This window comes from Struthio camelus, chromosome 4, assembly GCF_040807025.1.
Source record: "Struthio camelus isolate bStrCam1 chromosome 4, bStrCam1.hap1, whole genome shotgun sequence".
Classification (NCBI taxonomy): domain Eukaryota; kingdom Metazoa; phylum Chordata; class Aves; order Struthioniformes; family Struthionidae; genus Struthio; species Struthio camelus.
Window position 1 is genome coordinate 10434181 of NC_090945.1, and position 27527 is coordinate 10461707.

Sequence of the window (27527 nt, forward strand, 5' to 3'; positions counted from 1 at the left end):
AGAATTGGGATGTTACTGCCAAAGCATCTGTGAAATGGAAGGTGTTTCTGTCACTTGTTAGACTCTGAAAAGTGTTTAATGCATATGATTGAGCAGTGGTTTAAAAAAAAAAAAAGGTCCTGTTTTCTTTTCTAAACAATGAGCTCTGCTGCGCATCTGCATCTGTCCTTTGGGAGCCCCCTTCCCGTTTCTCAGTTGTTAGTGCCATTTTAATAATTGGAATCTTGCTGGAAGTAGTGGCCTACAGGTAGCTCAGTGAGGCAGCAGGGCGTCTGCTTAGGAGCTGCTGCCTCACGCGCTCGGTGTGTAGCTGACCTTTTGTTCTTTGAGCTTTAGAGAAACTAAGCTACTGAGTCCAGTTCATCATATTAAGGCAGATCTCAAAAGGAGAAGAAACATGTTTGAAGGTGGCTTATTTTACTGCAGCTTTTTCCCAGGCCGGGGTTCATTTTTATAAGAACAAAATGATGTTCAGTACTCATTTGGTCTGATGAGATACTCGTTTTATCCTAGGTAGCTGGGCTATTAGGTTTCTTCTTGCTCCTGTCTTCCCTGTTTTCTGCATCAAATGGCACCTACATGGTACAGTTACTGGAAGTCAAATAAGATGTGTTTCCTGCTCTGGCAAGATGGGTTTTCCAGTCTGAATTCTACTATACTTCACTTTGGTAAGTGGATGCGCTTCAGTTTAACAGTTTAACTGTTTAACTTTCAGTGTGGTAAGTGGGTGACTTCATCTTGCTCCTTTGCAGCAGAAGAGAAAATGCTGTGTCAGGATCCTTGATAACTAAATCTATATGCTCAACATCCATTGTATGCGTGTAAGGTTTTTGTCACTTTCTAATGGAAGCACAATGTGGTGGGTGTTGTAACAACAGAGAATTGTTGTCCTGGAGAGCTGAAGTTGAAACAAATGTGTTAGAAGTGTGGGTGAAAGAAGAGAGGCCCATAATAGTAGCATGGGTTTCCCAGATTTGCTGGGCTGGCCCAAACTTGGACTAGAACTCAAACCCCGTGGCCCCATGGCTTTTTTGGGAGTTGGAGCCCGTTCTCTGTTCGTATCACACATGACATCTGTCTCATTTCTGAGACTTGGTAGGTGGCTGCAGGAGATGATAGTAATGGGACGTTATAATTGCGGTACGGCTATTCAGAAGTTCCCAAAACTACAATTACTCTTTTTGGAAAGGAAAGAGTAAGTGTTGTGTGTGTGTGTGTGTGTTTTTTTTTTCTTTTGTTTAAACTTCTAGATTTGCTGAAGTATTCCAGTTACAGAAATGGTTGACTTGTATGCAAGGATCAGTAGAGAGGACTTTATATTCTGGGACACTTTTTCTTACTCCTCACCTTTGAGCTCCCTTGTCATGGTAGCACTGCAGCGCCTCACTGCTTTCTGGGAAAGCAGGATGGCTATGCCGATGCCTCATGCCATTATAGTTCTGTAGATAGGTCAGCAGAGTGGTACGTTTGTGTTGTGGGGTAGGTATTTTTTTTCTTCCCATTATGCTTAGCTAGTTGGAGCAGCATTGCGTCCCCTCGTGTGTCTGGTCCCCACTGGCTGGTGAGCGGGAAGGCTCACGTTGCTAAGCAGCCCGGGTCTGTGTTGGACAGCTGTTGGCTGTCTGGGAACTGTAAATGTTTCTGGCAGCTTCCCTGGAAGGGAGTCAAATCACACTTGTGGAACTGGTGGTAGGGTGCAATGTGATTTGGTTTCACGGAAGGTTTCATTTTCTTTCATGTAGCCAACTACTTTTTCCTCCTGCTTTATGGTTCGTCTTATTCGGTCCTGTTTGGATGGGTGAGCCATGCTTGGACGAAGTTTAATGGAATAAAGCTGACCTCAATAAATATTGTAGTAACATGCATCCTCTGTCAATTACATGAAGAGGGTTGTCTTTTCCTGTCTGTTACCAAATGTTTTGCCTCAAAAACCCACAGAAGGTTATCAAATGACCTGTAAGTTTTCAGCATCAGTATGTGACCTTAATGTATCATGTTTGTGCTTTTCTGTTACGTTATCTCTTCAAAGTATTTATGGATTTTTTCACTATGTTTATGTCATAGGCTTTTCCTAATAGATGACTCACATAACTATTGCTGTCAAGACTGCAACTGTATGTGCCTTTCAGCAATCTCCTTAAGGAGCATGTGCTTGATGGGCACTTTTCTCTGGATTACCTGCTTGATGTTTTAGCTTTGCTGGAGGGGTGAGCTTGGAGAACGCTCAGGTGGGCGTTGTCCTTCAGAGCCTGTGAGGACTCACTTATCAGGGAAAAGTGTTAAAATGAAAAAGGAAAGATGCTTTTGTTTGTAGGACTTAGAAGTTTTGGTGAGAAGGTGAAAGGTTTGGTGGAGATGAGGCAAGTGATGCATGTTCTCTCCTTCAACCAGCCGTAGTTTGCACTGCCAGTGATCCTTGCTGGTTTACTTGCAAGCAGAGGATTTCCAGTTATTTGGTGCTGCCTTAAAGTCCTTCTGCACTGCTGTTCTGTAACTGGGGACGTGCAGATCTCTAGCATCTAAGGCATAGGATTGGAACAGGCATTTGAGATGGTAGAGATGGTCAGATGTATAGAAGACCACAGAGGAAATAGTGGGTGAAGTTCTAGGAAGCCTGTAATTTGTTACATCACGTTAATGCTTGAAAGACTCCTCGTATTGGAGAGTCGAGCAGAAGTGTTGGAAAGTTATCCCAATCATCAGTTACCCACAAAGGTAATTCAAACTGCAGATCAGTCACAGCATTTACATTAGTCTCACTTGCTAGCTGTTGGGATTTACTGCATTTTTATTAGCTAGGTTATATTTTAGTTGGTTCCTTGATACCCGTTTTCCTACTTGTGCATCACAGATTTGACAACATGCAGGGTGTTGAGCTTTTCACACCTCTGCGTGAGGCATGTTCGTGACTCACTAGAAGCCTCCATCAGACCACCCCCTTGTTTTTCACTATTTATTGTAGAAACCAAACACTAGAATTGTGTACGTACTTGGAAATGGATTTGCTGCCAAAGGATGAAAGGTAGCAACTTCTTTCTTGATGAGAAAAGGGATATAAGCCAGGCTGTTCCCAGAGCAGCTGGTGAGATGCTGAACTCGGGAAATACCAGGTCAGTCTCAATTTCTCCATTTTTGGATCTGGAGATTTGTCAAATGAAGTTGCTTCCACAGCCCTGAACAAGCTAGGGAGCAGTTGCTGTTCATTCCCATGCAGAGCCTGGCTGGAGGGGACACAGCTAATCCCTGTATTGCAGTATGTCTGCAAATAATAAGCTTAAATTACGAAAAATCCAAGATGCGTATGCTAGGCCCTTTGTATGTATTGAATACAAAGGTAACTAGCTGTGGTTAAATTGCTTGATGAAGTGCTAGGATCCAAATATGAGAAGTCTGTATGTAATCCCCCTTGGTTTGTGATCCCCCTCAGAGTTTTGGCTTTATGACTTGTGTTGCTCTGAGTACCTAAGAAAGGGAGACGTTTCATTCTTGCTGAAGTAACGGCCCTGATTAGCTCACTGTCATAAGAAGTGACCCTTTTTATTTCTGTGGCTGCCTGCCTAGAGAAGGAGTTGGTTTGCTGTGATACTTACCTTCATAAAATTTCTGGAAAGAAAAACTGAATACACAGGTCATCAGACATCCATGAAGTTCTGAAAGATACTCATAAAACTAAATGAGGCCTGCAGAGATAAATGCACCAGTCCTTGTTTCCATGATTAGGTGTCCAATTAGGTGGCTTGATTTGCATATGTGATTCCGTGCAACCTCTGCCTACTGCATCTGTTGGGCCTCATGTTGGGGAAGCTGTGACAGGGATTTTAGATAGATGTTTATGCCGAACACAACACAGATGTATTAAGCTACTTCTCAGATGAAAAAATCCACTTCCTGTGGGCAGGCTTTTGCTTGGGCAAAGGGTCATGGTGGAGAGGAGAACATGCAGCAGAGAGCTCTTGGGCAAGGAGGAGCAGATTGACAGTGGATGTTGCAAGAGGGAAGCCGCAGAGCTAGTCATAGTCTCTCCCACGTGAAATATTTTACTAAGCAACTGGAAGGCTTAAAATACACTCTGGAAGTATTCTGATATGAGCGGACTGAATGATCTTAACGAAAACAGCTTTTATGTGGGAAAAGAATGAACGGGTGCTGAAGTGGCATTCATGTAAGGGGTAGCAGAAAGTGGTCTGTATTTGTATTTGATCAAAGGGAAGTATGCGGAGTGAAAAATCTGGTGTTTTGGTCTATCAATAGGTAAGCCTTATTTTGCTTTACTTAGGCTAAATGGCTCGAGAATTTTTTGTCTTTGCACAAAGCAAAAAATGTAGTTTGATCATTAGATTTTTTTGTTTGTTTGTTTAGAATGCAAACTTCCCACCAGAATAGCGAGCTCAGATCTTACTGGTAAGAGTCAGGGTTTGTTGGGTGCAGAATGAAGTCTTATCCTTTTCTGCCATGGGGAAGAGCCACGGTAGTTTCAATTTTCTGTTTCGGCAAGACACCTCCACAACAAACCTTGCATGCTGCAGGGCCCTGCCTTGGAGGAGGAGAGCAGGGTGAAGTTTGTGTTACTCTGTTCTACAGGTAGAAAGAGCAGTGATGGCCAAACAGTATTACGGGTTCTGCTTTCTGCTCTTGGTGCTACTTTGAAAGTACAAGAGTAGCCTGGATGCTAATAATGCCTCTCTGTCCTTCAGTGTTTTGGACTAAGTGCAAGTGAATGTTTGAGGGGATTATCAGCCATTCTGGACTGATGTGTATTAAGATCTACCTATCAGTCCAGCGTCATGCATTTCCTAATATTGAATTTGTTACTAGCAGTATCTGGCACTTGAATCCATTGTTCAGGTTTGAAAAACTCTTTTGGAAGATCCTGAAAGGTCTCCAAAGAAATAGTGCAACAGAGTAGTTGAGAAGCACCTGTAAGTGCTAGAAACTCCACTGGCTCTCTGACTGAAGCAAGGAGTCCTGGCAATGTTTGTTCTAGTCCTCAATCTGTCTTACAGTGGAGCAAATAATTTATGCTCCCCCCCTAAAATCTCTGGTGACACGCGTAGCTCGTAGCTGACCTACAGCAGAGTGATAGCAAGGACTATGTGCAGTCCATCTTGAAAAGCACATGGTTTTATTCTTCTTGCTGCCTTTCTGAAAACTGTTTTCACACAGAAAGAGACAAATACCGTAGAGCATACATAGCCTGGGTGAGTGTTTTAGAAAGAAGCGACACTCATGTGTTTGGAAGTGATGGGTATCATATTACTTAACTGTCCCCCTTCATAGAGTCCAGAAGCGTGACACAGCGGCTGAATGAAGTAGCCATTCAATTCAATAGGAAAAATGGTGAGGGGAGGACGGAATAGTTAAAAGATTTTCCTCTCTGGATTTGGCGGAGCGTTACAGTGAGCCGTCAAGCTGCCTGCACTGTGCCGTTTGTGGACTTGAGCACGCTGGAGTTTTCCCCATGGACAGGCTTACAGTGTGTTTCGTGTCTGTAACGTGCTAGGTTTACAGAATGTTTTAGCTAATTTCTTAAAGGAACAACCGTTTGAATTCCTAGTGCATGCAAACCTTAAACATAATACTGGATATGACTGACGTTCCTTCAGTTTAGACAGAAAACTTTGTCTTAGAAGTGTGATTTGAGTTAAGAATTTACAAGCTATAACTCTTTAGACAAGTCAGTACTGACTTCCATCCTCCCAGATGGTGTATCTGACTAGGGACAGGGCAGCCAGGATTAGCGATCAGCAAATATGAGTGGGATCTCATCTCATCTTTTCTGATTTTTTTGGCTTTGGTTTTCTAGCTTGCTTCTGCATCGCATAATGGAGACGGTAAGACCTGATTTACAGTACTGAGAAATAATGTGGTGACAGTAGGTCCAGATATCTACCTATTGAAAGGATCATCAATTCATAGCACCTAAGATATGGCAGTTGCTACCAACATTACGTTACAAGATATTACTAAAAAAGATGCTTGTGCTTAGAAGAACATCTATGAAAGGACTTGGTATGTATGACATGGGAAATTCTATGCACAGTTAAAAGCACCGTGTATGTCCTGGTAGCAGCAGTCCTGACACAGTAACTTACTTGGATGAATTCAGGGCATTTTAGCACTACTTTGGGGTGTGTGTGTGTCTCATTCCTTAAAATAACCCTTTGGTGATATTGAAGTGAGTTGCTTCCATCACACTTCCCTACTTTCACTCACTAGTCTCACTTGCTTGCTAATAAAAGCTAACCAAGAAACACATACTTGGCATTTTTCACTACCTCATAGAAGTCTCTTAAAACATCTAATTTGTTCCTGGTGGCTTAGCCTGCTGTCTCATGCAGGAGCGCTTTTTGTGGACCAATTGTGTAGTGATTGCATTTAGTTATTTTTTTTTTTTCTCCCTTGCTATTTGTTGGGATCTGACGAGGCTTGTCTTTGCACTGTTTCTCTTTTCCTCTGAAATGGTGTAGCTCATATGATGAGGCTTGCCACTCTGGAGAGCAATCCAACATGTCAAGGCCACCCTTGGGGAGCTATCTGTATTAAATGTATAAATGCAAGGGGAGACTATGTAATTAAACACCAGTTAACAGCCTGTATATTAAATGTTGTCTGGTTCTGTCAGATTCCTCCTTTTAATGTGCCGTCTGGGTAAAATTGCAGTGTAATGGCTGTGTTAATATTCTCAACTCTTCCACCCTAAAAATCAGGGGATTTCATTATGAAAGCAGTATTTGAGAAACTGACTTCCTACCCCTCTATACTTGTTTTATATGAAGTAGTGTAGTAGTCAGTGATGAGCTCTGGGGAAAGGTGTTTTGCTGCAGATGGAGACGTCCAAGTCATTGCTGTGACGGGTTTGGATTTGAGGATTCTGAAATGTATGCTAAATTGTGCCTCGTGTGATGCACGTACTTGTAGATAAAACAGCTTGCTATAAAAGCTTTCTGTTATAAGAAAGCATAAGAGCAGGTGCCATACCACCCCCGAAAGGAGGTGCTCTCTGTGATGTTCTCATTTCTGCACAGAGATGAACTCTGACAGTTGGATGAGTGAGTGCCTTGCAGATAGGATCTGCAGACAGCTGAGTAGAAGCCATGGGAATTGTGAAATACAGATACAGTGAAACTTTCTTAACTTCTTTTTTTTTTTTTTTCCTAAATTCTTTACCTGTTGATATAATTGTTAAAAACTTATCATGTCTGATGCATTTATTCCTTGCAGTCAGATTGACTGGGGTGCTGTTTTTTCCTTTAAAATTTATTGCTACTTCACAGGGTGGATGTTTCTGTCTTTCCATTCAACCTGTTTAGAGATGATGTAACTTGTAGCTCTGAGTCCTGTTGGTGTATAAGGACATTTGCTTCCAAGTGGTTTGAGAAGCTCCCTGGGCTAGTGGTGGGATATTTGAGGGTCTCATGGCTTGATTTTTCTTCCACTTAAGTCTGTGCATTGCATGAGACAGTGGAGTTGCTTAGAGTTTGTACGTAGGAGAGCAAGGGGAGACTATGTAATTAAACAGCAGTTAACAGCCTGTGTATACAGATTTTAAGAGCACTGGCAAAAGAAATGCAGGCACTTAGTATTTTTCTTTCTCCTGGAGGTTTTCTGTCTTGCATACCTGTGATATGTTTTTTGAATGATTGGAAATAGTAACATAATGCTTTTTGGTGCAATAGGTGTAATGGGCAGTTGTGCCTTCTCACAGTGATAGTGTATTAAAGTCTTTATATATGAAGTGATTCTGCAAGTAGGGTGTTATCTTTCCTTCTGCTGATAAGCCCCAACTGTTAAAAATTAGAGGCAATATCAACTCCCTCACCAAAAGGGAAAGAAATATCACGATATTATACTAAACCATTAAACCCCCCCAATAACGGGTCAAGTCATTTCAATTGCTCTTCTGCTCTTGGGACACTTTGCAATTTGCATTTTGAACTTTTTTCCAATTATAAGCGCTAGATACGTATTTTAACTCAAGGCATAAATAACATCACAGGACTTCAGGATAGTAGCCTTTAAGGAAAAGACTGAGTATTTTCGAATCCTTAATGAAATCATTGTTCACAATATAGGTTTCCCTCTGAACGAGATAAGGAAGTTAGGCTTCCACATTGTTAAATTCTTCCTTGATTTCTCTATGTGAGCCAAATCCAAATCCGAATTTTAAGCAGTCAGTATAATTTGAACTATATGTGTTCAAGGCATATAGTGTCTGGAGTTGTTGAAGGCCTGAGGAACAGCAACTGTGGACTGGAGACTGTAATGAACTTGAGCAAAGTGGAAAGTTCTGAGTGAGTTTCTGTACGCAAACCATCCTGTTCTTTTAATACCAGTACCTGATGGTAGTTTTGGCTGTGTGGGCTGTTTGGGGGGAAACTGGTTGTCGTTGTTGTTAATGAACAGCACCTGCTTCAAGTGTTCACACAAAAAAAGGCAAAACATGCTAACAACACTAGTGAAATGAGCTGGGTTTGGAAATGCTGGCAGAAGCCCTGTCTTCAGGAACTCTGTGGAGTGGAGTCTGAAGCCTGGTGTGGCTCATGGCTTGAAACAAAAATTGGTAAATGGGCAACTGCTCTGGTCAGCTAGTATCTTAGGCCTTGATGACATAGAGAAGTTGTACTCCTTGAACTTTTTATCAAGGGTTTGTTTAATCTGAAGCACTTTTTTTTTGATTTAACTTGGTTAATACCGGTGCCTGTGAAAGGAACTGTAGAAAGATTGTGTGTACCAAGCCTTTTCTATTTTAACCAAGTTTGTTTTAATACTAATTTCAGGCTGCTGCAGCTGCAACATGGACAAGTGAGTAGCTTTATGTAATGTATGGCAGAACAGAAGTGTTAAAGCGTAGATTTTATTTGGTAAAGGCAGAAAAAGATTTTTTCCCCATGTCAGTGTTCCCAACAGGGCAGGCATAAAAGCTTTTTTCTGTGTGAATTTCAGCTTCCACAGAGATGCCCTTTTTTCTGTTGTTTTTATGCACTTACACATATATATATTTATATGTATATTTTTGCATAAGATCAAGCATTTTGCGAAATTTTCATGGGTGAATTGGGAAGAAATCGATGAAATCTGTAGGTTGGAAAGGTTTTACTGGGTATAGAAATTCAATGTTTTTGTTTAATTCTAAAACGTTCTATGCAAACAGGAGCCAGAATTTCTTTTATGTTGGTTTGAGCTTTGCCTGTTAACTGGTAATTCCAGATTTACTTTTGTAATGGCTTCGCAGGAACGTTATCTTTTATTCTTTCCTGCCTCTTTTCATGCCTTGTAGGAATATGCATGCTTATATTCTGTGCTTCTGACCCAAGTACTCCAGTCCTGTTACCCTTCTGCCTGTCCTACAAGTGCAAATTAAATTTGATTTATGTCTGGGAAAGGATAATATGTTTATGCTAGTAAGGGCTAATTCCAAATGAATCGTAGAGCAATACTTGGAAGATGTTTAGGAAATGGAAGCCAAGTGGCTTAAAATCAGATCTAATCTAAGATCCTGGCAACAGCCTTGTGAGAGAGAGTCAGATCTGGTAGTTATGGAGAGCTTAAGGAGAAATATTGTTTTTAAAGCTTTGTGTATCTGATTTCAGTCTTTCGGGTTCCACGTTTCTGCGTTGACCTGTCACGTCATACGCTCTCCCTGTTTCTAGTGAAGCTCTGTTCTGTGGCTACTGACAATTTTTGAGTTCTGTGAAGGAAGGCATTAGTATAATTTGAAGCATGTCTTACAATGGAGATGTTTTTCTCAGTCATGTCATCGCCGAATAAGCTTCCTTCTCTCTGTCTGGTATAACCTCATTTGTTATTCATAGTGTTTTCAGTAAAACTCTAGACTCAACAATCTGAACTCGAAGTAGACTAGATAAAATTGTTTGGGCTCTTATAAAAAGAGCAGAAATTCTCTGCAGAATACTGGCATCCAACCTAAACACTACACTGCTCTGAGCACTCACGTAGAAGGGAAGAGGGAAGCGATGCAAACGTTTTTGTTGAATAGAATATTATGGTTCTGTAATCTGTCTCACCATGCGTCATGAACATCTCCCGACTCCGATGTCCCTAATCCCACTTACCTGGACTAGAAAACTGAACATGTAGTTTGCAATTACCTTGTCGTTAAGTACAGCTGAAGATTGCACCAGAGGTTCAGTTGCCAAGCATGGGGCTGGAAAAACTTGAAAGTCAGGGGAGGGAGAAAGAACATAGCAGTTGATGAGGAATGTTTTGTTGCAGTTTGGGGAGGCAGAGGTGAAAGTGGCTGGATGGCCATGGGTTCTGCAAAATGAAATGAATTGCAGCTAGACAGCTAGGTTTTGAGATGATTTGAAGATGCAGAAAGTTCTCCAAATGTTCCCGATCTGACCTGAGAGATCATAGGTGATGATTACTGTAAGTTTCCTGCACGTGTAGAAAACATCTCGCACTTCTTGATCCATTTTTAGGTGTGTCAATTTGTGGCCCTGTTTCTGAGCATGCCTACGCTTTAGGGCTGTTGTTATAAAGAGCTTTACTCATTTGTGAAACATCTTGTGGGTTCTGTCCTTAATGAAACGATGAAGATTTAAGTCAATTTTCAAAGCGTCATCCATCATCAGTTCTGAGTGCGGCTTGCCCTTTTTTTGCTGGGGAGGCTACTGATGTGTTACATGAGAATATTTATTCAGCCAGCCCTGTTTCCTTTAAATGTTCCTTAACCTGTTATCCTGAATTCCAGTTCTTTCCTTATTCACAGCTGTGAGAATGGATGAGCAAAGGAAGTAGTGGTGAGGCAATGCACAAAGAAAGTTCTAAGAAAGTCAACACAGTAGTTGGAAAATCCTCACTTTCCCCAAACGTTGCAGGAACTGGGAAGATAGGATTTCCTTTGGCAGTGGGTTAAGGATTAGGTGAACGGATTCCCGTGACACAGTAAATGGGAGATGACTGTCTAGCATGTTGCGTAGGACAGCAAACCAGGTGAGAATAGGATCAAGAGACATGTCCCCAAATGTATAATGAATTCAATACCTTCTCCATCAGTGTTAGCCAATAAACTGCAGGGGCAGCAAATGCATTCTGAGTGTTAGTTACATAACAAAGAATGTGGCAGTTTCTCCTGCTCGTTTCTGTTTGCTTGCTTTCTTGCCAGACTCCAATGCTCCCTACAGAGAAGCCCTATTCTAACAACTGTGAGTATGTATGTTTGTGTATGTGTGTATATATACACACATCACATATATGCATAAATATATATACAGAGAGAGAGAGGATCTCCTCTATATATGTATTTGAGTATATGCATATATAGATAGTCTGTGTATGTGTATATACACATCTCCCTAGAGAGAAGTCTCCTATACTATAAGTTATGTAGTCTACAGGCTACGTAAACCCCCTCTTGCTAGATAAGAAAACACCAGCAAAGGGAGAATTTTACTTGCAGATGAAATAATTTTACTTGGCATTCTGGTTTCTGTGGGTTGGAACTTTTCAGTGTGTATATCTCAGATGCTGACAGCCACTCAGTTACCTTTAGCAGTCTGTTTCAAGTAAACTGTTATGCTTTCTGCGTTGTCCAAGCAAGAAGGTAAGGCTCGGTGACCCGTAGTGCGATAGTGTTATTAATTACCAGTTGGTTTCTCTACAGGATGAACAAGCCAGAGGAGACTAAGGAGAGAGATTCTGTGATCCCTCCCTTCCCTTCCTCCCCCTCAACTGGCCACGCTTACCAAAGGAGCTAGTTGGCCTTGGAGCTAGTAGCCAGAAGCAGCTATAGAATTGCCTGTTCACAGATGAGCTGAAGATTGAGCAGGTCCAAGCTGTCCCATGAACATGAAGATTTCATGCGCTACCCTTCTGCTTGAATGCTCAGATAAGTGTTTCTGGTGCATTCTGTTAGACATTTGGAAAAAGCGTACTGTTTTTCTCTAGAGAAAAAGTTCACAATCTGACTTTTCTGCCATGCAAAGGCTGAGGCTTTTAGATTCTCAGTCTGCTCAGGTCTTGTATCTGAAGAGGTAGATAGGAGATGTCTTGGCATGGAAAACTGTCTGGTACCTGCCAGCTCCAAAACAGGCTTTTCTTAGCCGCCTTTGTGTACTCCTTGGATATGGATCAGCTGTTGCCCATCATAGACATGTTCCTACTGGCCTTTCGTTATTTTAGCTAATGAGTGACTGGCTACTGATGGTGTAAGTCTAGAAAAGGTATCTCGGGCTGAAGGATTTCAAAGCATCTTACAGACCCACTCGTGAAGCTGTGAATGAGAATTATTTAACACTGTGAAACTCATCATTGGAAGGGTATACGTGAACAAAGTTAAACTGCTGCGGAGAGAAGCAACAGTAGCAAAGGGCCATCAGTGTAAGCCAAGTGAATAAAGGAGGAACTCGGACTACAGAAGGCCTTGACATTGGTTTTCATTATAATTATGTATTAATACCCAGACCTCAAATGTGCACCTATTTAAGGATGAGCAGCCTTGGAGCTCAGTTTCTGAACGCACCTGTATTGTGGTCATGGGGCTGTGAGCTCTCGACTGCACGCACGCTGGGCTGGCGCATGACCAGGGGGTCTGCGTGTACCCCTTGCCAGCAGTTCCAGTCTGCCCTCCAGCTTGTTCCCTGCTTTTCTCTGCGTTTAGGAAGTACGTTGTGCCGCTCTCCTTTCTCTCTGGTAGCTGGAAATTTCCCTGGGGTTACTTTTCTTAAAAGAGAACAGTACAGTACCAGAACAGTCACTTCCTATAATTTAAACAAGAGATCTTGTGTGTTAATATGGCTGCTGTTCAAATAAAGGAAAAGCAGAGAGCTGTGGAGACCTAAGTTGCAGGAGTGCCTGAGTTAAGTTTTTTGTAATGTCAGTTTTTGTGATGCATGAAGTGAGGCTGCCATGTGTATGCACACCTCATCAGAGCAGGCATGTTCCTTGGCGGTGGAAGGCTTCCCAGCCTATTAAAAACTGCTTTTCCTAGTATGTCATTCTGGCTGTTGTCTCTGTGAGCCCACGTTTGGCAGCTAACCAAACTAAAGGCCAGCACAGGTATCCTGCTGTGCATGTGTTTACTTCTGTCCTTTTCCTCCCTGGTTAAAGTTTATGCATGTTGACTTTTTCTTCCTGAGCTGCCAGATAACTGTATACCCCCCCAAAATGACATTGGCTTAGTCTCAGCAAGACTGAATGGTTTCTTAAAACCTGTGTGCTTGTCAAGAGAAGACGCCTTTTCTGGGGGTGCAGCGTGTAGTCCCTGGGGCTGGGGATCTCTTCTGTCGTCTCTGTGTTTGGAGGAGAGATGGTGGGAATGGCTTTGCTCTGCCTCCTCCTTGTTTTGCCTGTAGTGGCTGTTTTCCAGGGACAGGAGCTGGGACGAGCCCTCATGCTTAGAAGATGACATAGTTCTCTCTTTTGTCTCGTTATCTTGAAACAAGTTAGGAAGGTGAGGAAAGTTTCTTAGATATTCTTGTTCATTCATGTTCCTCATGATATCAGGGCTGACTGCTGCATAGCATGGTCTCAGCCCCTCTTGCAGTGTTAGAGGCAGAGTTCAGAGACTTGATTCAGTACGCATGGATAACCAGACATCCTAATATGTGTCGCTCTGTTACAAACAAGCTGCTCCAGTACAGTAGTAATGCACTATCACTGCTGCAAGCTGTAGTGTATGCTAAATTAGTGTTTAAATGTTTTTCAGACCTCATTTATTAAGAACTTCATAGTTCTGAAGAATTCCTTAGAAAATGAATTGTCTTCCAAATTCTGTGACTAGGTCCTGTAGTACTCAGGGTTATTTAGTGCCACTGTGTTGGGTCGAGCTGGCACTAGCAAATACAGCGTTGTGAGAAATAGGCTGTGGGAGGGAAGTGAATGTGCAAGTGTGATTGCATCTGTCCAGGTTACACGCTCATTAGATGCTGAGATTATAGGTCGCCCAAAACGCTTGTCTGACTTCTGCAAGTTTGCCAACTGAAGTCAGCAGAGGAACATTCCCATGTGCCTAGTATGTGTAGCTGAAAATGGGCAGGGCTTTGTCATCAAAGTGTACAGTATGCAGAACCCTGCCTGGGCTTGAAGGTGTAATGTGCTGCCTTTTTTTTTTTTTTTTTTTTTTGTGGTATTATCAGCAGTAAATTTTTCTTAGGACCTCGTTGTAGTACAGTGTTAGAAATGATCTCTCTGTCAGGATCTGAAAGAGACCTATTACCAGACTGCCATGGCCATATCATGTAGGACAGTAATACAGAGCATGAGAATTTTCCAGTAAGTCATGTTTCCACCCCAAAACAGTACCATTGGGGTTTGATGTGTTGGAGTGGGGTGGTGGGATGGAAGGCTGAGACTGTTCATCATTGTCTCCTCTGAATATGGAGAAAAGAGCAGTGTAGTCTCACGCTCAGACTTAGTCACTTGAAAGCAGAATACAGAGAATCATGTCATTCAGAGAGGGAACAGCAGCTCCTGAAACCAAATTACAGCTCCAGCTTCCATCATAATTCCCATTACAATTTCTGCTGTGCAACTGAGTCAGAGGTGGGCCTGTGGAGAAGGCATTCAGCCCTCTGTACATGTCCCAAGGAGACCCCCTTCAGGCATGCACAGGGTGTAATTTCTAGTCCCTGTTCAGTGGGCAGTCATACTGAGTTGCAGGCTATAGAAAGTAGGTGAGTCAAGGCCACTTACAGTGTGCTTAGTTGAATAAAGAGGCATGGCAGGGGGGGAGTGGGGGGGGGGAGGGGAGTAATCTACTTAGAGTCACAGTGTTTTTGTCAGTTGTTGTTGCCTGTGGGTCCAGCAGGACAGTAGTCCCTTTTCCTGAGGGCGTGATCACGTTGCTCTGTGAGTAATGGGCAAGGTCTCTTCATAAAATTGTAGGTTAAGGCTTTACGAATTCCAGGGTGTAGTGCAGATTGCATTCCCAGCCATGTGAAAGACTGGACCCTGCTCTTACGGCAACAGCAAGTGTGGTGAAAGAGTTAATGGAGGGTCTGTGAGGCAGTGGCATAGTCACAGATGCTGTGTCGCTGGGATTTCCAGAGATGTCTGGGAAGTGAGCTGGATTCCTCCCTGGCGCAACAGCAGTGCTGTGAGCGTGCTCCAGTGCTGCCAGCTGCCAGTGAAATCTGAAACCTGGGGCTGTGTCTGAGGGCTGGCCCTGAGAGGCTGTTCCAGCCTCTCGTACTGTATATTTACGCATTCATACACGCGCAGTCGTTCTTTCTAACTTCTTGGGCTCTTCCTCATGCGGTGGCTGGGATTTGTAGAGGACGTACAGTGAGAGTGCAGGGCTCCTGTGTGGTGTTAGCAGTCCTCAGGGTCCGTGCGTGCACAGATGATTTCACCGTTTGAGAGAGGGAGGAGTAAAAGAAACTTCTTACTGCAGTGACAGCTTGTTTTAGCTCAACAATTTCCGAATTTGTCTTGAAGCCACCACGCTTATGGGTGAGACTATCAACTCCACTTGTGGAAGGTAGGACTGCTCATCTGGAGTGGTTTTGGAGCTTTCATTGGCTCGAATCAGCACTGCAGCTGAAAACACGGTAGGTGGCATTAAGTTGTCTTTTATTTTGGTGACAAAACTGTATGCTCTTTACAGGACAAATAATTACTGCAGACCAGGAAGCGGTGGCAGCAGCTGTCTGTTGCGGCTGTTCTTGTCTGCCTGAGAGAGGCAGCTCTAAGTGTTCAGTTACGCGCTATTATTTCTTAACAGTGCTAAACGTGTTATAACAGCATTCTCTTTTTTTTGCTGGTTTCACGGATACAAGGTGAATATGCTGTCATCTCACTACTTGCTGGCTGAAATATAAATAAAAGCCCTTTATGATTTCTGCAGTCTGCATGTTGAATATTCATCTTTGGATTTGTGATCGTTCTCTTAACGTCCTTGTCCTTTTACACAAATGTGGGGCTTTCAGAAATAACAGCCTACCTGGGACAGAGTTGACAAAAAACACTTTGGTTGTAATCGCCAAAGGATAAGCGAATCTTGAGTGGATTTTAAAGCTACTGAGTGGATTTCTTTTTAAATTAAGACAGTAGTTGTCTCTTTTCCTCCTTTGGGTTTGTGTAAAATATTTATCTGTCTTCCCACTAAAGTGGATATATGTTGCCAGTTTGTGAGTTTGAGTGGTGAGTAGTAAATGATTCTTATTTGATGTTGTTAGAAATACTGTTGTACACCAGATGACCAGAAATGAACCCTGTGGTCCTCTCGTAGTTAGGTGCCCTTGTCCTGTAGAGGTAGAAATAAGAAACCAAATTCATTCTTTGTGTAAGTGATTTCATTTTTCTGAGGTGGTCTAATAACCTGAATTCTGTTTATCTGTACTAAGTAATGTGATTGCTGTGAGAAGGCAATAACTCTTACTGGATCGGCAGGTACTAAGACCTTAGTTTGGTAAGTTCTTCTGTTGTGGATTTTCTCTGTACCTGTAAGGCAGCAGTATCTTCCCATGCACTTAGGCAAAGGATTCCCCTTGAGGTAAGAATTAAGGGACAGAGATTTATCAAGACAAGGAAATAGAGCATTCTTTCCTCACTAAAATTGGTTTATTTGCAGCTAGTACTTGCAGAAGGCAGCATCTGGGTGCGCATAGTTGCAAACAGGTAGACAGAAGGAAAGATTGACAGTGAAGTGCTGATTTCTAGTCCCTGTGAAACTCAGATTTTGTTATTAGGCAAGTTTTGTTATTACAAAAGGCATTTTATGGCACACAATACAGTGATTTGCAAGTTAAAAATAAATATCGCTAGAACTCATTTTTTCTGTGTGATGTCTCAATGTATTTGCCTCTTTCAATTGTTGCCTTGTCCCTCTGCTGCTTTTTTCCTTCCTTTGTTTTTTTTACTTTCATCCTTTTATGAAATTAAATAGGAATAGATAGGAATAAATGGTGTGCCTACACACAAAAAGCCCCATAGTAAATAAACCCAAAGCAAATAGTGAAGAGGACTCAGCTAACACGTGTCGAAGAATCACAGAATCATCAAGGTTGGAAGGGACCTCTGGAGATCGTCTAGTCCAACCCCCCTGCTCCAGCAGAGTCACCTACAGCACATTGCACAGGATTGTGCTGAGATGGCTTTTAAATATCTCCAGGGAAGGAGACTCCGCCACCTCTCTGGGCAACCTGTTCCAGTGCTCTGTCACCCTCACAGTCGAGAAGTTTTTCCTCGTGTTCAGAGGGAACTGCCTGTGGTTCGGTTTGTGCCAATTGCCCCCTGCCACCGGGCACCACTGAAAACAGTCCGGCTTCATCCGCTCGACACCCTCCCTTCAGATACTGATGAGACACATGGATGAGATCGTCTCTCAGCCTTTCTTCACAGAACAGATGCTCCAGTCCCCTCATCCTCTTGGTAGCTCCCCGCTGGACTTGCTCCAGCAGCTCCATGCCTCTCTCGTACTGGGGAGCCCAGAACTGGACACAGCACTCCAGGGGAGGCCTCACCAGGGCTGAGGAGAGGGGCAGGATCACCTCCCTCCACCTGCTGGCAACACTCTGCCTAATGCACCCCAGGAGACCATTGGCCTTCTTGGCCACAAGGGCACACTGCTGGCTCATGGTTAACTTGTTGTCCACCAGGACTCCCAGGTCCTTCTCGGCAGAGCTACTTTCCAGCAGGTCAACCCCCAGCCTGTACTGCTGCATGGGATTATTCCTGCCTAGGTGCAGGACCCTGCATTGGCCTTTGTTGACCTTCAGGAGGTCCCTCTCCGCCCACCTCTCCAGCCTGTCCGGGTCCCTCTGAAGGGCAGCACAGTCTTCTGGTGTGTTAGCCTCTCCTCCCAGTTTCGTATCATCAGCAAACTTGCTGAGGGTGCACTCTGTCCCTTCCTCCAGGTCATGGATGAATACGTTGAACAAGGAACAAGACTGGACCCAGGACTGACCTTCCCCCTTCTACCCCCCCCCCCCGGGGGGACACCGCTAGCTACAGGCCTCCAACTTGACTCTGCGCCACTAACCCCAACCCTCTGAGCCCTGCCATTCAACCAGAAATGTCATTCTATGTAGAATGAGTTTCTGTTCTTCATGCTGTGTTGCAATGCGTTTCTGGGCTTAAGTGAGAGAGACAGTGGGTTATTCCTTTAAGGCACGTACCTCTCCTGTTGTAGTAGGCTGGTGCATGAAGAGCAGTCCTTATAGCTAGGCTCAGTTTTCTGAAGATGGAACTTGGAAAGCTAGAAATAAAGCTCCCTTAAAGGAACTTGCCTCACAATAGTAGGTTGTGATAACCAACCTGATAAGGTTGTGTCCTCAGAAGTAGCTGGAACAGAAAGCCCTTGCAAGTTACTCACCCAGCTGTAGAACCCAGGCAGCTTTCAGGACCTTTTCATCTTTTGTTGCTTGATTCAATATGTACGTTTTAAACTTAAGTCCAGAAAAAAGTGGGAGTTGTAATTCATGGTGGTTAGCTCAAAGCAGTTTGCATCCTACTACCTTTAGCTGTCCTTACTGCAGGCTGTTTGATGTTTATTGTGACCTGAAGGCCTTCAGAAGTATGTTTTGTTTCTGGAGCTGTTAGGGAGCTGCTTTAATTGTTTTGTGATTTTGGAGACATGAATCAGAAAAAACTGCTGGTCAAGATTAGCGTTTTCACTACAGTACCAGGATAGCATTTGTTATAAACTCTTTTACAGGTGAATGAGCTATGTTAGCTTTCAGGTAGGAAGAAAAGGAATGGTGCCTTTTCTTCAAATATAAGAACAAAAACATACCAAAAAAGGAGAATGTCTGGTATATATTTTCTTCATTTACTGTACGGTACTTGACCTTCTGCAGCGTTGAAGACTCCAGGTAGGGCAGGTGGCCGATATTCCTGGACTCTAAGGAAACGTGCAGGTTTTTATGAAACTCATGTTCCTTCACTATCTGTCTTTGGAGTGACAGAAACTTGAAATGACAGCAGAGAGTAAATTTCCAGGACAGCTTCACCTTCTCTCAGGAAGGCTGCAAAAACTGCTAGTGATTATATTTGTATTAAAGCATTAAAGAATGCAAGCTTTTCCAACTGTTTAGAATTGTTGACTGTTTTTAGGGGAAATTATTCATTAAATTTCTTTCTTTTTCCCCTAATTCAAAAAGTGACTCGCTTCTATAGCGCTCCTCCAAAAGGGCATGAAAATACTGGGCATCTCAAAGATTAGTGTTTGTGTATGTCAGTAGCATAGCAGGCGTCAACAAGCCCTGCTTTGAGACGGTTAAATGTAGTCTTTCGTCTGCGGAGATGTATTCAAACGAGGCTGAACTTAGAGCGGCTGGAAGAGAGAGAGGCATTGGGTGGAAATGGTACTGTGGGAGCCAGGAGGGGCTGCCTCTGAACTACCAGAAGCAGCCTGATGGTGTGAGGAAGCTACTTGCGTTCAGAGTAGGACAGCCAATAGCTGGTGCCTCCCCAAGGTTGCCGTTCTGTGCTCTTCACTTTCCATAGGTACCCCCAGGCTCTGTCCATAGGCCCGCTGTGGCACCCAGGCTGTAGGTGGCTGATGCTGGTGTAAGGAACAGTGTGCTGAGAAACTTCTTCCTATTCTGCAGTGTCTTTGTATGTTTCCCAACTCTTTTCTTCCTCTTTTCGATTTCCCTGTTTACTGTGAGACTGTGACAGTGTGGATCCTAAAGACGAGAGGGAAGGTAGAAATAAATTTTCTATTTTTCTAATTGATTATGAAGTAAAAATGGACCATAAACATCCTTGACTTAATTCCTGTTATAAGCTAGACCATTTCTTTTAGGAAAATATTCTTTTTTGTTTACAGAGAGTCAATTGATTGACTCTTCTCCCAGTGCTCTGTGAGGTGTTCCCTACATAGTTATCATCAGTTTTAAAGTATATGCTTTACTTGTTTAAGTTGACTGTTTTTAACTACTGGCTTCGTTAGCTCTAATTCTCATTAGGTCTTCACAGCTTTGGCTGCCCAGACTTCTGCTCCGTCTAGAGTTAGTGCCTTGTTCTTTATCTCCTCTTTATAAAGCCAGAAGATTAAGTTCCTTCGTTATGATCTCCAGTTGTTTCTTTATTCCAGCCATCTTTAAACTGTTCCCAGTTTTCCAAAAATGCTTCTGGACTTCTGAGCAGAGACACTGAAGTCGATGTTTTAGGTGAGATCCTGTAAAATCCAGAGACATAATGACCTTTATACCACAGTTGGTTTTTTCCTTAGTGCTTATCTAGTGAAGGTACCAGAGATGTAGCTGTTCGGTTGAACAGGATCTGAGTTTTTCTTCCAGATGGATGTTCTCAGATACTGTCACTTCTTCACAACTTGTGCATCTGCTGAGCTGCAACACCCAGACTGGTGCACAGATGGCTGTCTGTCAGTCACCCTTCTTGTTGTAATTGACCACTTCCCCACTATTGGTATCACCTGAACAGTTTTTCAGTTGTGATGCTGTTTTTTTCTTCCAGCTCATTGGCCAAACCGTGAAATAAGGTCCTTCCTCTGAAACTAAAGACCACCTGCACCATGGTACTTGATAAGTTACAGTTCTGCTTTCTGACTTACTTGTTAACTGTTACAATTCATTTCATTGCCTTCATTTCATTTCATTTCAAGCTCTTGTTTTGTTGGACCTTCCTGCTCAAAATGTGGTGCTTCACCATGCCAAAGGCCTTGAAGGAGCAGGTTAGCTCGGTGCTTTTTAAGCAACTTCTGTTGCTCACTGTAGTATTGGTTAGTTTGTTTTTGTGCTCTGTGGCTCGATGAAACAAACTTCAGCAACACATGTTGAATTCCATGGTAACGTTTATATGTTTTCTTGTCACAAAATATCTTTCGTATCCTTGTTGTTTGGTCTTATGCAATTATGTATAACAGCAATTATGGATAGTAGCTCTTTTGTGAAGAAGGTGGCTGAATATCTTTCATGTCTGTTACTTGTAAGAAATGTTTTATTCCTGTTCTTTTTCCCCACCTTTGCCTGTGCTGTTAGAGCAGCTTAAAGTTGGACCAAACTGGTGTTCTTGGCTTGCCAGATGCAACGACCACAAGAAGTGTTGTGAAAGGTGGAACAGAAGAGAAGAACGTATTTTTCCTAAGTCCAGGAGGCAGACAAGCACTGAAAAGGGTAGAAGATCCTTGCAGATCTTGCTAATTGAGAACCAAACATGCATTTTCCTGGATTTGTGTAGTCCTGGCCAAAATATGTTGGCTACAGGGCGTTGCTTCAGCTATTTCCCTGTTTTACAAGGAGCTAGAGTGCTCCGTTAGCAGAGAGAGTGGAGCCTTCCAGTTTGTTCTTCCCAGAGTCACCGGACCTAGGGCTTGGGGGAGCGTTTTGGCTTTTCCTAAGTTGCATTTCTTGCTGCTCCTTTTACCTCCCTCAGCTAACACATCCTCTGTTGTGCAAAGAAAACTGTAAGGAAGGGTAGAGGTGTGGCACTAGAGGAATCTTTCTGCCCTAAAGTGCGAGTAGTTTGCAGCTTAGTTGAGCTGGAAAAGCTTTTTCAAAAAAAAAAAAAATAAAAAAAGGTGACCAGGATGGTCAAGGTCATGGAGCATTTTTTGTGCACGCAAAAGCCCAGCAGGAAGAGAGCCTGGATATGAGATGACGGAGAGGGAAGCATAGCAGAGAAGGCTGCATTAATGAGTGGCATGGCAAGGGTGAACAGAGGCGAACTGTTTCCTTTCTTCTCTAGTACGCCAGTTAAGGTGTATCAAAAGGTGATAGCAGCTGGTTCAAAGAAGTAGGGAGGTAGGCCAGTACACCTTATTTACATCTTAATTCTAATTAATATGTAGAAATGCTTGCAGCAAAATGTTGTGGTTACTAAAAGGAGAATCCAGATTTAAGGGGTAGCTAGCTGCAAGTATTGTTATGCGCTTGTCTTTGTTCTTGTGGTTGTGCCTGAGGGTTTGACTTTGGCCACAGGATCCTAGGCTGACAGGACTTTGGCCCGTTGTAGCTGTCCGTTTGGAAGTTAAATGGGGGAAATGGAATAACCTAATTGTCCGCCTCTTTCTGGCAGAATGATGAGGAACTGAATGACCATAGCAGACATGAAGTTTAGCGTAGATCCTTGCTGTTTTTGAAGGTTTGCTTTTCTTCCTTCAGAAATGTGTGGGTGTTATGAAGGATAAGAGCTGGTGACTTAGAGCATGCTCTGATGAATATTTTTGCCTTTGATTTTCAAGATCATCACCTCATTTCCAAGTGGTCCTGTTGGGATGAGTGGGCACAGCCTACAGAGACTGAGTGTTTGAGAAAATGAATCACATGAGTTGGTCACATGAATTCAAAAGTGGAGCAGATCTTCTGAGGCAGTTGTCAGCATGCTGGAGCTTACCTAAGTAGGAATTCTTTCCCTGAATATTCTACTTGGCAACGAAGACCATAGAGGGGATGTAGAGATGGAAAATGATTATACTGAAGTGCTGCTATGCTCCAGTAATCCTGGTATGCTAAATTACTGTTTAGCAAATGAGAGAGCCCTGTGGTCAAGGGAAATTTAAAGTATGCTTATGGCCACTCTTCAGTTGCTTGAGGGGGGGAAAAAAAAAAAAAGGTTGCAGATGCTGAAGATGAGATGATCCACTTTGCTTCTCATTTTTCAAATCCTCCTCTAAGGATCAGCTGGATGTGAGGACTGGCCCTCTCAGCCACAGTGGTTGATAGTTACTTCAGTATTTTGGGGAGGAGGGGTGTCTAAATAACCCCCCAAACTTTTAAATAACTTTGCATTGCTACAGTAGTTTCAAGATCTTAACACTTAACACTGTTATCATGTGTATTTAGGACTGGCTATTTTAATTCAGCGTATTATTGTAATAAGAGTGCTAATCATATTCACCTGACCTACTTGGGCTGGAACCAGGAAATAGAAACGGCATTTACTAATGTATAGCTCAGAACAGGGTAAAACTCTCTCCTAAATTTTCCTGTTGGAAGGTAGATCCCTGCAATGCTCAGACAAGTGTATGAATGCAGATATATCTAGGGGATAAATAAAGGCTTCTGGAAATATATTTTTAATGATATCATTGCTTAACTACCCAAGAATTATCTTGGAAAGCATGCTATGTAATTTGTGGTCTTAGTGTTGGTGTTAAATGTGAGATGATGATGATAGAGGAAGGAAAAAAACAGCTGCGTGTCAGCTTGTAATAGTAAGCTACCTTCCCCAGTATTTTGGTTGTCCACAAGAAGTCAGAGCAAACAGCCTATTTGCTGTATAAACTTTTATTTGTAGAAGCCTCAGGACGGTTCCTTGAAGTGTTTGGGTGCCTTGTTGTTTTGTATGTGTGTATTTTTCTGGTGGGCTTGAGTTAAGCTTTTACCTCTCATCTGGGAATGAGATCAAAATCATGCATGGATAGTCACTGTGGTTATGTACTGTAAAGTGGTTTTGCAAAACAAAAAATTCTGGACACTGCAAAGAAACTTTATCTTTGGCAGTTAAAATATTTGTGCAGCTGTTCCCACGGATTTTTTTTTCTTTTCTCTTTTTCTTTTTTCTATTTTTTGTAAGAAGCAAGCTAACTGAGGGAAAAATGTTAGGCGACCTGACTGGAGAAAGAAAACATGCAATGTCCTGTAATTTAAAGGTAGTGAAGGGCCTATTTTTTTTTTATTTTTTTTATTTTTTATTTTCTTATTATTTTTATTTTTGGTGGGTTTTTTTTTGTTTTTTTGTTTTTTTGTTTATTTTTTATTTTTTATTATTTTTATTTATATTTTTATTATTTATTATTTTTTATTTTTTATTATTTTTTATTTTTTTGTTTTTAGGACTGAGTTCTTAATTACGTTTGCAGGTTCAAAGCTTGTTTAGGGTTTGTATTTAGCAGAGGTAAATGAGATGGGATATGAGCTATAGGATGCTTTGCAAATGGGCTTTGTGCTTTCAAGTGTCATTACAGTTGTTTGGGATCTTAATCAATGGGATTGCTTTCTCACTTCAGTCTCAGTAACTTTTCTGTAAAATTTACTGTGTTTAGAAGTTAATGGGGAAAAACCCAGGTCCAAAAGCGTATTCGGACAGTTGAAGAGTTCTGTTTGCAGTGTGGCCAAAAAGGTTTCAGGATCAAAACGTAGTAGCAAAGTCCCTATTCTTCGAAACGCACATGAGTGACTGGTTGCAAGAATGAGGGCTAGTTTTGTTCATATCTATAGCAAATAGCACCCAACGCAAGGCAGGTTTATTTGCAGTGCTGCGCACTGTTTTTTGTGCGGGGAGGGAGGGGGACAAAAAATTACAACATAGGGTAATCTGAAGTCTTGAAGGTGCTGTTTTCTGTGGAGTGAGGTGAATGTACTTCAAAAGTAAATGAATTAATTGAAATATGGCTGTCAATATTTAATGGTTACTCTCTGATTACTGTGTTATGTAATGGAGTGCTGTGTGTTCCCAAACACTACAAAATTGGGAGAGCAGAAAGTTACCTCTGTGAGAAAATAAAACTTAGGCGTGTGCGGGCTGTAGGGGAAATCTTACAGCTTTTATGATGTCAGTCTCCAGTATCGTAAGATTTCAGTAGCTTTAAGCCCCAGCTCTTGAAGTAGTGGAATGCAAGAATTTCAGCTTCATTTTATTTCTAGCAATTACAGAGTTAGATTAAGGAAGGGGGGGGGGAAAGGAAGGAAAAAAAGAAATTTTGAGCCCTGAATGTCTAAAACCAAAAACACCCTAAGGCAAAGAAGGGATTGTGATTCTCAACTAGTTCAGTGGTTTGTATCCTTACACTCTGAGCAAGAGCACAAATCAGAGAATGCACCTATAAAACATGAAGCTATTAAGACTTTATATGTTAAATAGTGGTTCAATCCTTGGAGATAGAGAAGAATCATTAACTGTTATTTCATCCAGCATGTAGCTGAAGTTCCTCCTCCTCCCAGGGGAGTACAGCACTTGCCATGGAGTCATGTCACTTCATCCTCCAGAGCATGATAAATGCATGATAAATGATATTTAAAGCACATAGATTTGTATAAACAGAGATCTATGACAGTATGCCAGCATACTTTGTTAGGTTCCTCTTTCGGGCGACACAACTATGTGAGCAGCAAGAAGCTGAGAAGGAAGTGTTATAAGCAGTGTTTCTGAATAACGAAAATGTCCAAAAATATTTATTTGAAGGCAAAAGAGAACTGATGCCTTTGCATTATTGCTTTATCCTTATAACCTGGTATATATATGATGGCTAGTGTTTAGAGTACTCTGACATACTGTAGTTGTCTTCTGTAAAACAAGATCAGAACTGTCTTGGTTTGTGTATATCTAGTGAAAATAGGAGAGCAGCCATAATCTCTGTTCATAAATATATGAGGCGGGCAAACGTTGGAGAGGGGGCAGAACTATTTTAGGTGATACTCTGCGAGTAAATCAGTTTAGACTGGCCGTGAATAATGTTGGAATGAAACAAAGTCTTTCTAACAGAGTAAGAGAGTACATGGATAGCCTTGAACTGCTGGGGTGAGGATGGAGGGGGAAATATAAAATTGTTGTTCAGGTGGTGCTTGTTCAGGTTCTGAAAGTGACTCTGTGGCAGGTTCCACTGTGGTTTCAGAAACTAACTTCCATGAATCGTGAGGTCCTTTCTTATCCTGGCTATTCAGTGTGTGTGCTGTAGACAGATGTAAAAGGCAGACTAATCCCTAACCATAGCAATATTTGGTGTGTATTAAATGGTGTGTCTGAGAATATAATCCTCAACAAATTTATCTCTTATGCTTGATAGGACTTTCTTTTTTTTTTTTTCTTGTCACAATTCTGTAGTTTAGTGAGTCGACCATTAAATAATTTCTTTGATATTTCTGATAACTTCGCTAATCCTGATGAGCTTACTAGGTGCTAGCATTGATGGTGGTTTTTAAAAGCAAACAAAAACAAAAACCCACCCTGCTCAATTCCCATAATCATTTGAGCTGTAATCTATCTGTTACTGGTAGACTTTATCACATACAGTAACAATTCCTCATGCTGCCTGTTGTAGTAGTCTCTGGGACTTAGTATGGGAGTAGCCATGTTAGTCGCTCAGCCTCTGCCTTCTGCAAGGTATAAGGAGAGAAGGAAGCTCTTGGGAGGGAGCAGGGGGCAGGTGTGCTGAAACTGCATAAATTGGGGAGTCTGGCATGGCTCCTTAAGCAGAGTGCTTAAGAGTATCTCATGGTTGGCTTTTGAGTCCTCTCCTGTTTAGTATGTGCTGAATTCCCATGTGTACCTCTTGCACTCCTGTCATCAGCCTGGGCTCGCAAAGCTGTCGGTGCTCTCTGCTGGCGCCAGGAAAGGATGAAAGCAGCTAGTTGAGTGCGTACCACATGGCACGATCAGTGTCAAGACTATCATTTAATGAGATTAAGCCTTCGTATAGCAGTGCCATACAATGCAGGCTTACGCAGCTCCTGATACCTCTTCTTGGCAATTGGAAAAGGGTGGAACAGGAGTTCAGCATGGGGGTGATTCTCTGCTAGAAGGAAAATCTTAAATGCTGAGACTCCGTTCGGACGTTTGCATGTTATTCGGTGGTGTCACTCCTGGGACACTGCTGCGGAGATCTTCATGTCCCAGCATGAACAGGAAGGCTGTGAAATGTGAGTTTTACTGTTCTTTATTTTCATAGGGAGTAACATAAAATGGCATCTTCCAGAGAGATATACTGTTGTTATGTCTATGCGGTAAGTATTTCCTATCTTAAGTGTTCAGTCAGCAGTGATAAATTACTGTGTAATACCTGATGGGAATACACAGTAAACAAATTCATTTCTACCTTGTGCTATTACACTGAATGCTGAATGAACCCAGGACAATGAAAGAATAAAGAAAAGGTCATGCTACTACACTGGTAAGGGAGAAACCGGAATAATGGGCTGCAAGCAGTGCTACTGATGGATTTCATAGGATGTGCATTTGTGGTATTTTAATTTATTTTTTGAGACTCTGAAAAAGAGGCAGATATTTGTGAGGTGCTGGGTGGTCTGATAGGGGTATCGGGGAATAGATCCTTTTCTACTTAAACTGGGAAATTGTAGACAGGGCAGTTGGGTTGTGATGATAGGTGTGGGAAATGGGCATGAGGAGCTAATTATTTCTCAGCTGGCTAGTTGTTTTTTTTTTTACTTTTTGGCCTGGAGTTCATTGAAAGCTTTCACCTGTTATTTAGCTCTCCCTTAGACCTCATTAAGGCTCCTTCTGCCAGAAGATGATAGGCTGCTGTCTTGAAAATGGACCTGTTTGTCCCTTTTCTGACAAGGGCAGCTTTGAGCTGCTGGGCTTTGCAACAAGCCCCCAGCCTTGTGGCAGGTGAAAGGAAGAGTCTATGCAGAAGCTTTTGTAACAGTTGGTGACTCTGCTCGAAACATGCACCTGGGCTGCAAGCCTTTTGTGTCCTGTGAGGGGAAAATAACTTTCTCCAGTAACTCTGGTCATCTTTTTAGAACTGCATGGTATGTCATTAAGGAGCTGAACTCCCTTCTCAGTTTTATAGCTGCATTGTGCAGGTGAGGCCAAAATTGAATGCCTGAGGCCTTTTTGTGTGGTGGTTTTTGTGTGGGTTTTCTTTTCTTTTTTTTTTTTTTTTGTTTAATGCCATAAAGTGTCTAAGGCAACTCTAT

General features: G+C 42.3%; 1 protein-coding gene across 6 annotated transcripts in view; it reads left to right on the forward strand.

The window, feature by feature from the left end:
• Positions 1-513: 513 nt before the first annotated feature.
• The window catches only part of ARHGAP24 (Rho GTPase activating protein 24), a 256751-nt gene continuing 229737 nt past the window's right edge, over positions 514-27527 (forward strand). For 2 of the 6 annotated variants that reach the window (XM_009676535.2, XM_068941412.1), the window contains exon 1: positions 593-668. In XM_009676535.2, the coding sequence (XP_009674830.2) occupies positions 608-668 (61 nt within the window). In that variant the 5' untranslated portion in view covers positions 593-607. Of the gene's footprint in view, positions 669-15151; positions 15513-20664; positions 20717-27527 lie in introns of those variants that run through there. The other 4 variants (XM_068941424.1, XM_068941415.1, XM_009676537.2 and 1 more) reach the window with 4 other exon arrangements.